The following is a 12695-nucleotide window of genomic DNA, read 5'->3' on the forward strand; positions in this document are numbered from 1 at the left end:
TGTGGCTGGTATCGCTTTCACCTTGTGAGTCTGTGTATGTGTCCTTGTGGCAAAATGTGGTCCTGGAGACACCCACTGTAGCAGGAACTGCCCCAGAAGAGTTTTGAGTACTTTACCAGCTGTTAATATTTCTGTTTGTCTGTGGAGATACATTAGTTGCCGTGATAGCGTAACAGCTGTGTAAGATGCGTGTGTAGTTGATATCACAGTGAAGGTCGAGTTGTTATATGGCTGTGGTCCGAGCATGGGTGCCAGAAGTAGGGTTGTTGGAAGTGGGGAAAGGGTAATTGGCGCCTCCAATTTCAGCCCCTAGGCTGTTGCGTCTCCTGTGATCCCATCACAAGATTGGTTATTATTATTTGTAGCCATGTTAGCCTCATCCTCGTCTCTCATCATGAGTTGGATGAATTGCAATACAATTCTGTACAGACGTTCGTGTCCCCATTAGGATGATTTGTATTCACTTTGGCAATCCCATAACTTTTCATGTGGCACCATCACCATCTTTAAAATTTAAATGTGTCCAATACTTCGGTTCGTGACTGAATATCTGCAAAACTAATGACACTCCCATCAGCCTCAGCTACTTCAACAATACCAGACATACGCTGTTCTACCTTCCCGACACAAGTTTCAGACAGTGGCCTCTAACGTTAGTAAAAAAAAGAAAATGTCACTGTGTGGAAACGTCACCGTTAAAATGCATATAAAGCAATAAAGGGGAATAACCTCACTGTACAGTGGAAGTTATCACAAAGCACGATGGTTTACGCACTCCCAGTTAATAAAGATTATTCTTTTTGCCATGAGGCATCCCTGCATGAAAAGACAAATTTCTGGTTTAATACAGGATAAACGGGGAAATCTGCATGTAGGTTAATTTATTTTAATTAATGGTTATTGCTGCTGCTCCAAGTTAATATTAGTCCTTGGATGATGACAGAATTTTCACAGCTGGAAGGCAGGACTTGCACTGTGATTCATTTTTTCTGCTTTACTTACAAAATAATGGCAAAATGTTAGCATTTTTCTTTTCTTTTGTCTTTGGGGGTTAACCAAAAGTAACGTAAAGTAATCAAGTGACGATGCTTTAATATTGTGGTACTTGAATTAGGTTACTTTAGTTAAATGCCCTTGATAGTCTACAACGGCTGTAAAGATTAGTTTAGCAGCAAAGCAATCATTCGTCATATTTTTCCTCAGTTGATATGATTTCATTGGAACACACTGCATTTATTCTAATCTGATTGATACATGTTTGTATTCAAATGAATATGTCTGTAGGCTACAATTCGAGATTGTTGTTCTATGGAGATGTGTTGCAGACACCAGATAATATGGTAAAGAAAATCACAAAAATAATGAACTACCTCTCTGCTGGCGCATTCACTTATCAGGACACAAAGTAGCTCACTACAAGATGATGGAGGTTCCATACAGAACACAGGCTGCATTATATATCTGTTTTCTATCCCAGAGCTTCAAAATACAAAAGAGTTTGTGTGGGTTTAACAAGAGAGTCGTCCTTTTATTTGTGCACATTAGGTTGTCACAGTACAAAGAATACAAATCTGGTGTAAATAGCAAATGAATGTTTTCTCTCACAGCTCTTTACAGCCTCATAACAAAAACATTAGTAATATCATCAGTTTTTATTAATAATGTGACTGACTGTCACAACAGGCAATCCACTTTGTAGAGAGCTCAAAGGGAAGGATCTTTTTTCTGAAAGTGCAGTGCCATTTACTTTCCACTTAACCACACAGCTGCAGAGCCAATCAGCAAATAGACAGGAATGTATTTACTAAATTTAAAGTAAAAAAAAAAGGAAAGGTATGAAGCTTCAAATAAAGAAGAGTGCAATAGAAATCTATTATAAAGAAAAAAGTACTGACAAACACAAGGATACGGGTTTTTTTTTGAAGGACCGCATGTCTGGAATTTTGAGTGGAGTGTGACGATGCATATCCTTCAGCTACCTTTGTTTGTCTTCAAGTTCTCTGGATACATTTGTGGGATTACATACATCTGAGATAAAAAGACACAGCAAGCGAGGACATCATGCACTTAATAGTTCATGCTTGGCATCTTAAAATGAAAGCAAACAAAATTGTGCATTGCTGAAAATGTTTGAATCTGTCAATTTTCTGTAATTCGCTGAAGGACGAGTGAAGAAGACCAGTGAAAGACCACGGAGAGGAGAGTGGCCATAAGGACAGAGAAGACAACAGACAAAAGTCCTGGACGGAAAGACAAATCCCATAATAAGAATTTCTGTTTATTTTACTGACACTGTTGGAGCAGGTAGGCTATTTTTTCTGTTATTATTGTAGTTTTGAAATAAAGTATTTGATAACCAACTACATTAAGAACATAAAGTATTAATCAACTATTGTACTGAAGTGCAGTTTTGAGATACTTTATGTCTTATCATTTACTTTACACTTTTCTGAATAATAATACAAGACAATACAATTTTATATAAACCTGGCACAGCATTAAATTGCTTTCATTTTCATTAACAATAATTTTCCAATGGTAATATTTAACCAAAACCTTTATTTTTGATGGGTCCACATCTGCACTTTTAATGTAGTGGATTTCTTGATGAAAAAACTTCACTTGCAAGTGAATATTTCTACAGGGTGGGATTGGATTATCAGCTCGCTCTTCTGGACGGAAGTCTTACACTTGAAGCCTGGGAACTTCAACGGGACAAGGATCAGGAGAAGATTTCTGTGCGCATGCGCAATGCTCGAAAACAAGGAAGTTGACTCAGATTGCCATCAATGAAAACAAAAGTAGATGTGGCACCGTAGAGGAGCAGTCCGCGACAGATAACGACACCGACGGTGTCAATTAAACCTCGAGTGAAGGTAAGAGGTGACCGAGCAGAAGAAACAAGCTTTTCATTAAAGCTATTCGTGCGTGTCGTGTTACGTTAGCTCGAGTTTGATAGCGTAACTTCTAAGAAGCTAATGCTCCAGCTAATTAGGTATGAGTATTACAAGTAAACAAAGCAGGTTAGCTAAGCAGTTCACCCAGCAGTGAACAGCTTCATCTGAAGAAACTCGGCTACATAATGTTTTTAATGCACAGAAGCTACTTGTTTATTAGCCTGTAATTAGCCATATGTGACGTTACATGATTTAACCTAGATAGCAAGAGAAGGGTTGTGAATTTAAACTTAACGTGACGTTACACTTGTGGGCACGAACCACAACTATTCTCTTTAGTCGTAATAGTATGCATCTTTACGTGACGACGTACCATAAGTACCATAGAAGTATAAGTGCCTTATACAAAACCTGTCACGCATTAAAAGATTAAACGAGCTTAACGTAATTTAGGGAAGCCAGGGTTTCACTGCGTCACAAGTCCAGTACAACAACCCCATCCCCATATATGACTTCAGTGGTGTAAAAATGCTGATTCAAGGGTGTAGTAATGGAGTAGAAATACAAAATCCTTGCATTGTGTATCAATAATAATAAAATAAAAAAACTGCATAGAAATACATTGGCCGAAAAACATATCAACATTAGTCTTTAAAACATACCATAACATGTGTGCGTGCAATTGTAGGATGTATGGGCAATATATATATATATATGTGTATATATATATATATATATATATATATATATATATATATATATATATATATAAATACATTTTTTTATATATATATATATATATATATATATATATATAAATAAATAAATAAATTATATATATATAGATATAGATGTATAAATAAATTTTATATATATATATATATATATATATATATATATATATATATAGTTTGTTGGAGTAAATATGGAATGATTAGTGTAACTGGTTGAGGGCGGACTTGACAGCAAACACAGTGTGCTTAGATTTGACAGTGATGATAATTACATGTTAAAAAACAGCGTGTATTTAGATGACAAAACATAGGCTGTAGTTGACCGGTACAGCGGCATGTTAGTGTTACAGCGTCGTTGCACAGTTAGTGTTCCTTGGTGACAGGTGTTAAGTGTTCATCAGGGTAACGGCCTGTGGAAACAAACTGTTCTTAGTGTCTGGTTGCGTTGGCGTATGACGCTCTGTAGCTCCTACCAGACGGGAGGAGTTGGAACAGCTTGTGACCAGGTTGTGAAGGGTCTGCAGGGATGGGGGTGTATGCGTCCTGGCGCCAGTGATTTCTTTTCTGCACTCCTCCTGACTGTTCGCTGTAGTCTGTTCCCTTTCCCGTTTGGTGGCTGATCGGAAACCACACAGTGATGGATGTGCAGAGAACAGAGTGAATCATTGCAGTGTAAAATTGGATCGGCAGCTTCTGAGGCAGGTTGAACTTGCTGAGTTGGCGCAAGGAGTAATCCTCTGCTGGGCCTTTTTTCTCTGATGGCGTCCAAGCTGGTGGCCTGTGAGAGAAACCTGAAGGCTTCCGCAGCCGACACACTGTGTTCCAATACCAACACGACCAAACTATTTAGTATCTGGGAAAAATATTTAGTACATCCCAATTCATTGTATGTCAAATGCAACATGTCAAAAATACCAGGATGCGGTATGCAATGAGGAGGATGATGATTAGGACATTTTAGGAGTTTAACAGACGGGTCTCCTGAGGGCCAGTCGTTGGTGTAGAGGGAGAAGAGCAGCGGGGAGCGCATGCATCCCTGGGGGGGCCCGGAGTTGATGGTCCGGATGCTGTGTGTGATTTTCCTCAGCCTCACCTGCTGCCTCCCCTCTGTCAGGAAGTTTGTGATGAACCGACGGGTAGAGGCTGGGTGAGTTTGGAGCAGAGGATGTCTGGGATGTTGGTGTTGAACGCCGAGCTGAGGTCCCACTCCCAGGCCCGTGCATACTGTATGTCCCTGCATGGTGCTGCAGGATGTAGGGCAGTCCCACGTTGAGAGCCTCATCCTCTGACCTGTTTGCCCGGTAGGCAAACCGCAGGGTGTCCAGCGGGGGTCCTGTGATGCTCTTCAAGTGGACCTGCACCAGTCTCTCGAAGGATTGCATGACCTGCAGTCATTAAATTCTGTGATGGAAGGTTTCTCGGGGACCGGGATGATAGTGGAGCTTTTGAAGCAGGGGGGGGGGGGGGGGGGGGGGGCGGGACTTCACACGGCTCCAGTGATCCATTAAAGATCTGTGTGAAGATGGGGGGGCCAGCTGGTCAGCACAGACTCTCAGAAAGGAGGGTCTGGGCCGGCGCCTTCCTGATCTTCTGTCTCGACGCACATCGTGATGTGAATGTGCGTTCGTCAAACTTGCAGTAAAGCACATTCAGGTTGTCGTCAAGTTGACAGTTTGTTGGGGGGGGGGGGGGGGGGGGGGGGGGTCCTGCAGGCCTCTTCACAATGAGTGAGTTCACACAGGTCTGTTGCATCAAAAACGATTGAACACCCGAGACAGCACTCTCTGCCACCACCATCAACAACAACAACTGATCAGGGAACATCCTTTGGAAGAATGCTGCTCTTCAGCTGAAACAATCTTGCGGAGAAGTATTTGCACAAAAGGTTCCGTCTCCCTTAAACCAACCCAGATGAATACTAATAAACACTCCCACGTATTTGTAGCTTCCAAGCAGCATTCGTTTTTTTCTCAGATAATTATAGGGACATCCAGAAAAGCTCTCGTAAACACTTTTTCTCCCATTTTCGCTAAATCCACAGCATTCCCTTTCTGCAGCGAGCGCTGCGACTTCACAAGAGCCGTAACCTGGAGCTCTCCTGCATGCGAAGGGCTCTGCGGCGAGTTGATGTGACGGCTGCCGGCAACACAACAGAATGTTTCTGAAAAGCTCATCCGTGCCCTGTTCAAGCTGGAACAACGTTTTTTATTCCTGGGTTTAGTCTGCCGTGGGAGGATGGGGGGGGGGGTTGTGTTGCTCATGTGCGACTATTCACAGAGCCAAATATCTCCAACATAAACAAACTCAAGGAAGGAAGATCAGATCGCAGTGTGTCGTCACACTTCTCCGAGTCCCTCCGGGGCAGATCAGCGTTGTGGTAATTTTCTTCTTTCTTTCTCTGTGTGTGACAGGCGGGTCGTCCCTGACTGTAAATAGCCCCAGTTTCTTGGCAGGTTTTTGTAGAAAAACACATTTGTGGAAAAGCAGAAAGATCAGAAGTTACAGTGAACCGCTCAGACGGCGTGCTGCGAACTTCCCATTTTACTAATAAAGGCTGTCAACAGAGACAGCCAGTGGCCTGGCCCTTGTTTCAGTGAAAGTGGACGTCGGAAAGTTGTGTCCGGCGCTGAATGAATAGGCCAGTTCAGTGCTTACACTTTCCCGCAGAAGCGACACTGGAAATGACAAGAGGGGATGAGCACCTTCTGCTAAAAAAAACAAAAAACGATCTAAGCTCAGGTTACAGCAGTCAAAGAGCGCCGTGGAGACATTCTGAATGATTACCTCTCTGTCTCTCCGTCCAAACAGCCCCTAATGAAGGCGACCAGAGGGAATATGTTGGGTGCTGGAATATCTAACAACAAGGTCAAGTATTCACGGCTGGCTGCTGATGACGACGGCTACATCGACCTACAGGTGAGAGGCGTGTGTCCTTCTTCGCGGTGAACCTGACATTGTCTCTGATGTCTCAGTCTGCTCTGTGGTTTGGCCAGGAGCCTGGTAATTATTAACCCTAATACCACTACAGGCAATCATTTTCAGATAAATCCATATTAATGACTTCCTGGTGATGTGCCAAAAGCCTTCTGTGATTATAGCAGAGAGATTACACCAGCTATTAGTTTCTGCGTGCAAAAGAACAAGTGTGATAACACCTTTTATGTTTTGTGTCTGTTGACAGTATTTGCTCGGAGTTACCGCCGGCTAATTTTGTTTTGATGCGAACCGAAATGATTCTAATATTCATTATGAAAGTACAGTACTTACAATTGTTGAGGCAAGCTACAGTTTCTGCTATGATTAATCATAATGGTGGAATAAAACCACTTAAATGTCTTTGTGTTTTTGTCCCAACAATTGAACGCTTCACAGTTCAAGAAAAGCCCGCCAAAGGTCCCGTACAAGGCGATTGCTCTGGCAATATTCCTGTTTCTGATTGGCTCCCTACTGATAATCTTCGGGGCCCTTCTTCTGTCAGGAATCATAAAGGTCGAGGTGAGTTTAGTCAGTTAACGCTTCAAAGTCTGTTCAAAATGGCAAATTACAGATGTGCTGTCAGTACACTTGGACTGCAGTTGAAATGTGTCTTTAGTATATCAATTGAAATACAATTTCTTGTTCTGCTGCCAAAGAGCTTATTGTGAGGCCTGTCACATTCCCCCATAATGTTTGGGTTCCTTAAAACTGACAGTAAATACCCCGTCAGGCTTGTTCTCCTGAAAATCCATTTGTGACTAAAATGTTTCTGTCTGAGCTGCCCGCCTCCTGTCTGCTCCGAGTGTATTTCTCGCTTGGAAGGTACATCTATTTTTATGTTGCTCCTATGTGTGAACTAGAGACGCTCTTTTATTTACCTTTTTCTGTTTTTAATTACAAAATGTGTCGCCAAGCACCTCTGAAGGCAGGTAACAAAATCCACCCACCAACACCCCCAAGACTCACAAATTAATACATATAATATATGTTAATCCGCTCAAAAACTGAAGCGGGTTTACAGGGGGGGGGGGGGGGGTTGTGCGTTGTTACCTTTGGACAGAGCCAGGCTGTGCCGTTCATATTTACCAGTTATTAAGCACACACACACACACACACACACATATGCATATTACCCAGAAATCATCATTGCATATCTGTTTATAACAAAAAAATATCGAGATCGTTTTGCTTTTACGAGGGTTTATGTAACAAATGGTTTGATAAGTGAATTCATCTGTGAGTGCAGGAACATAGTAGAGATGCATTGGTGACGTAACAACGCGGCCCATAAATCCTTCATTTTTTGCCATCAAGATGATTGTGTTCAAATTTTTATTTAAAAAGAGTTTTTTAAGTAATATAACTATGTTTTTCTACAAGTGATGATTAGATGTGAAATGCTGTCTAAACATAAGCAGCCGCTCAAGAAAATTGCATCACTAAAAAAAAATCCTAATATCCGCAACATTTTTATTTCAATTTAGGAGAAGTAAACAAGGCAGCTAATCTGTCCGGACGTTTAAAACCAGCTCTGGGCACTTGACAGTTTGGTGCTACGGTATGAAAACATTTCAGTCAGTACCAGAAAAGTACCTCGGTGTGATACCCAGCCCTAGTTTTGACACGTCTAGAGAGCCAACGCGGCCTCCAGAATGTCGACCCGTGCAGTAATTAAATACTCGCGTCGAGTTCATCTCGTTTTTAAAAATCTCTAGTTGAACTGTTGTCCCGGCATTTTATTGCCTTGCTGCCAGTTTTCTGCCGCGCTCTCATTTTTCCTGGCCCTCGACGGTCTTGTGTGTGTGTGTGTGTGTGTGTGTGTGTGTGTGTGTGTGTGTGTGTGTGTGTGTGTGTGTGTGTGTGTGTGTGTGTGAATATAACTAACGATTTTGATATGTCCTAGCTCGGAAGTGCCAACTCCGGTAGATCCCCTGCTGCGGTTTCTGCGTCCTAACATCATGACTCTACGCCGGCACATATTGTATTTGTAATTACCAGTGGGAGGTTAATGGGAATGTGTGTTTGTGTTGTTGCTTTTTTTTTTTTCCACCCAGTCTGCAGATTGTATTTGCAGAAAATTGGATCTGCCATGAAGGCAGCGTCAGAGTATTTCAGCAGTCTTCTTGCCAATTAGCCCACGCGAGTTGAAATAGCATATCTAATACCACAAATTACACAAGGTTCAAGCTGTGGATAGAGGAAGGTTCCAATGCAAGGCCTTGTAGGAGTTTTAGGTTGAAAGAAAGTTGTTTCATTGGTTTTTTGATTTTGGCTGTAGAGAGAGAGAGAGTGTGTGTGTGTGTGTGTGTGTTTCTGTTTCTGTTTTTGTTTTTGTTTGTGTCTCTTGGTAGACTTGAGCAACGTCAAGGTCTTCAGCACAGAGCACTGTGAAAATACATTTTGAACACAGTCAACTATTGCAGTGGCAAAATGACACCCATGTTGAACCACACAACCTTTCGCTAAATCACTTATTTATGACGGCAAAACAATTCAGGAATAAGAAAAATATAAAAACTGAAGTCAAGGATCAGTTCCCCAAAATGACAAAAACAGACAATGTTATTGGATAAACTCAACACAAGGTCCACTTGCTACTGAGTATACCATGAGATGCGGTTGGAGGTCCAGAAAAAAAAAATACATAAATAAAAAAAGTGCCTTTAGTCAAACTCCAAAAACAATTCTCCTCGATAAGAAGAATCCCTCTCGTCTCTGGGAGGGCCACAGCAACTCAGTGCACAAGGCTGCCATCTGGTGGTGAAATTAAACACCTGTGCCCGTTCCTCCTGGTGGTAAGCCGCCGCCCCCCCCCCCGTATGTGAGATGACTAATGATTTGCAGGAAACCAGATCTCAGACAGATGAAGTCATCACGTCCGCGTCTCCTGCGCTCCCTTTTTCCCCATTCAGAGCAGGTTTGAGTGGTGCTGGCAGGCGACGCGGAGATAAGAATGTTAAAGCTCGATGCGGTGCTTCCTTCCTGCCGTTCATCACCAAGTGCAGCGTATTCCTGTCTTTGATGTTTGCGAGTAAACAGGGAGCCTGATTCACACTTAAAGTAGATAAATTCCTCCCAAGCGTAGAAATACAAAAACACGTCTTCTTGTAACCCCTCATCACCGACTCTCACTCCCTCCTCCTGCTCTTCTTTGTGTTCTCAGCACCCGGACCGCACCATTCCCGTCATCATCATAGGACTGCTCGTTTTCCTTCCTGGGTTTTACCATTTGAGAATCGCCTACTACGCCGCCAAGGGTTACCGGGGTTACTCCTACGACGACATCCCAGATTTTGGCGACTGAGCCCGAGCGGCGGCTGCTGATTGGTGGAGAGTCGCCCTCCATTTTGCCACGCTCTGTTACCACCCTGAGACCGTTGCCTGCTGTTTTGCTTTGAGTTTCTGGATGAATGTAGCAAATGTGGCAAAACTTCACGTCGCTGTTCTTGCTGTGGAGACTTTAAAAGTGTTTGCTGATTTTTTTGTATTATTATTCTTCGTTGTTTATTCGACGCTCCGTGTTGTATTATCCTCCACACAAAACAGCTTGGTGAACCTTAGAGGCTTTATATGCTCCTTACCTAATCGTAAACCAAACGCTTAATGAGAACCTGTCGCTCGCCTGCAACAGTGCAGCAGCCTCGTTCACGAAACGCTAAAGAAACCGTGGATGAGTGGGGAGACATTTTTGGAGACCGCACAGAGGCCTTTGACTTACTACTGCTAGAGAGTCCACGACCTGGACGACCTGGACGACTGGGACGCTTTGTGGTCTTTGCACAGTTGCACAGCTCAGTTACAGTCTTCAACAAATATTTATTTGTGGCCGTAGTCCATTATGATTTTATGCAAAGCTGGCCGGGAGGCTGTATTTCTCCCGAAGGATTATATTTGCAGTACTATCCAAAGATTGTATACTTTTGTCTATTTTTGACTGGAATGTATTACTTTCCGTATGAAGTATTGCTGTTTGTGCATATTCATTTGTTTTTGAATATCACAGAAAGATGTGTTTTTTTACATGCATTTGCTTGATTAAGAAAGAAATATGAATAAAAGTAGAAATGTGATCTCGAGTCTGAACGTGTTGTTACTGTGATTCTTGATTGCACTGAGGAACATGACTCTGACGGCAGACTGGAGATACATTGGAAATAAACTATTAAGGTAACAAGGAAACAGTCAGTCAGGGGTTTTACACATACATAACCCAGAGCATCCTGTCACTATCGACTACTGTCTGGTACGGAAACACATCTGTGCACACAACAAAGAAATCAAAGATCATAAGCTGCAAACTGGCCTCCGTAAACACTGAAAGCACCGTCTCACAGGAAATCTCAGAATCTTTTCCAGTGCCGTCGATAAAAACACAAACGTCGGCTTAATTGTAAATATGTATGGAGTGTGCTCTGCCCTTTATGTTTGCACAGATGCTGTATGTGGTGTACTGTCACAGCCATTCCATCTGTACTGAGGTTAATTCCATCAGCCGTGTGGTAATAAGGCACTTGAACTTTAACTGTAACACACACACACACACACACACACACACCAAAGTTTAAAAAGCAAAAAAAACAAACTAAAAAAATAGATCTCAAACTTCTTTCCTTCCTTCTAATCTCGTTGTCTTAATCAAAAACATGAATATAGAATAGAAAGTAAAAAAAAGCAAACAAATCACACAAATGCCTTTTTATTTTTAAATGTTGGACAGGCAGTTTGTTTTATTGTAAGTAAGAAATAAATTATCACTTCTGTGTAATGGTTGACATCATTCACAAAAACAGAAAGGGAACTTTTGATTGCTATGAGAAACTCTGAGAAATCAACAGCCTCACAGCAGCAAAACAACAGTACGAAACCAGCTGCAGTTTCCTTCATTGTCATTGTGGAAGGGTGGCACCCATGAATAATATCAGAAGCCGCCGTTTTCACTTCATTCGTAATAAAACGCATGTTTATTCCGACTCACAGTTCCACCAAGGAAGCATCTTTCTTGGGTTTGGCCACCAACATCAGGTAAAGGACACCCTCTTGTGGTTACCACTAAGCTGGGTGCCATCAGGGGGATTAAGGGCTAATAAAAAATAGAATCGCCTTTTCATCCTCTGCCTGCACAAACAAAACTCTTATATTTAAATCTGCACCGGCTTAAATATTAAAGGGCTTAAATGGCCGTGGTGGTAACTCCAGTTTAATGTGGTGTTGAGTCTTTTGAACACAACAAGAACACATCAGCAGCGGCCAGAGGAGGGACGAACGGGAGGGGGTGGACTCTCAGGAAGCTCAGCCAGGGAGCAGCGAAGTGGGTCAATGCTTCACTGTCACCTGTACGTGAAATGAGCACCTGTTGCCGGCGGGGGTTTAAAAAGAAGAAAAAAAACCGGTCGAATTTCAGGTAATTTGCGCCGCCTCGCAATTTCGAGGCCCGCTTAGAGCAAACCAGATAGGCGACCTGCAGGTTGAACATACGGAGGATGAGTTTTTAAAAGAAAAGGAAATCTCTCAGCGACCGCCAGTCACCGAGCTACAGGTAGGATCAGTAATAAATACAAAAAGACAGCAGTACTTAATGAGTCTGAAAGTGTTTCTGACTTCCAGCAGCTCTGACAAGGATGAGAAATAAGTGCGAAATTTCCTCTCAATCCTCGGAACAGTGTCATGCATTTAAACGTGAGTCATGACATTTTATGGGGGGGGGGGGGGGGGGGGGGTATTATAATATGGATTGTGAAATTAGCATATAGTTTGTGGAGCTTGAACTCAACTTCTCAACGACCGTTTCAAGCCTCCGAAATACCAACTAGGGCTGTGTTATTGTTGTTTTAGTCGTTGGTGGTTCGAAAAAGGAGCAGAGTCTGAGCTGATAAGATCCAATACAACATGTAGAGGCAGACACAGAATGTGGAATCTCTTGGTGCTGTTGACTTCGTATTGTGACAAGAGTCTTTCTTCATTTCACAGATTATGAGAGAACTATTCTCATAACTTCCCCGAGACAAGGTTCATTTAATCATTTCAAATTCCATCTCTGGTTTGATTGAGTCTGTTAAGGTGCCAGATGAGCGCAGTTTCTCCACAATGA

The 12695-nt window shown here is 42.3% G+C and overlaps 1 protein-coding gene across 1 annotated transcript; it reads left to right on the forward strand.

The window, feature by feature from the left end:
- The first annotated feature begins 2765 nt into the window (after positions 1-2765).
- On the forward strand, positions 2766-10677 carry LOC137887093 (transmembrane protein 230-like). The gene is made up of 4 exons (XM_068729881.1): positions 2766-2876; positions 6440-6547; positions 7004-7126; positions 9771-10677. Exons 2-4 carry the CDS (start codon positions 6446-6448, stop codon positions 9909-9911), a joined length of 366 nt encoding a protein of 121 aa, XP_068585982.1. The 5' UTR covers positions 2766-2876; positions 6440-6445; the 3' UTR covers positions 9912-10677.
- Positions 10678-12695: the final 2018 nt, after the last annotated feature.

This window comes from Cebidichthys violaceus, unplaced genomic scaffold, assembly GCF_023349555.1.
Source record: "Cebidichthys violaceus isolate CVI_PGR_0920_01 unplaced genomic scaffold, fCebVio1.0.p SCAF_102, whole genome shotgun sequence".
Taxonomy (NCBI): Eukaryota; Metazoa; Chordata; class Actinopteri; order Perciformes; family Stichaeidae; genus Cebidichthys; species Cebidichthys violaceus.

What these genes read in the sequence shown, in the direction of transcription:
- LOC137887093 (XM_068729881.1), top strand. Translation starts at nt 6,446, where the DNA reads ATGAAGGCGACCAGAGGGAATATGTTGGGTGCTGGAATATCTAACAAC. An exon ending in ACGGCTACATCGACCTACAG is followed by an intron (nt 6,548 to 7,003) that starts GTGAGAGGCGTG and finishes AACGCTTCACAG; the next exon opens with TTCAAGAAAAGCCCGCCAAA. An exon ending in CAGGAATCATAAAGGTCGAG is followed by an intron (nt 7,127 to 9,770) that starts GTGAGTTTAGTC and finishes TTGTGTTCTCAG; the next exon opens with CACCCGGACCGCACCATTCC.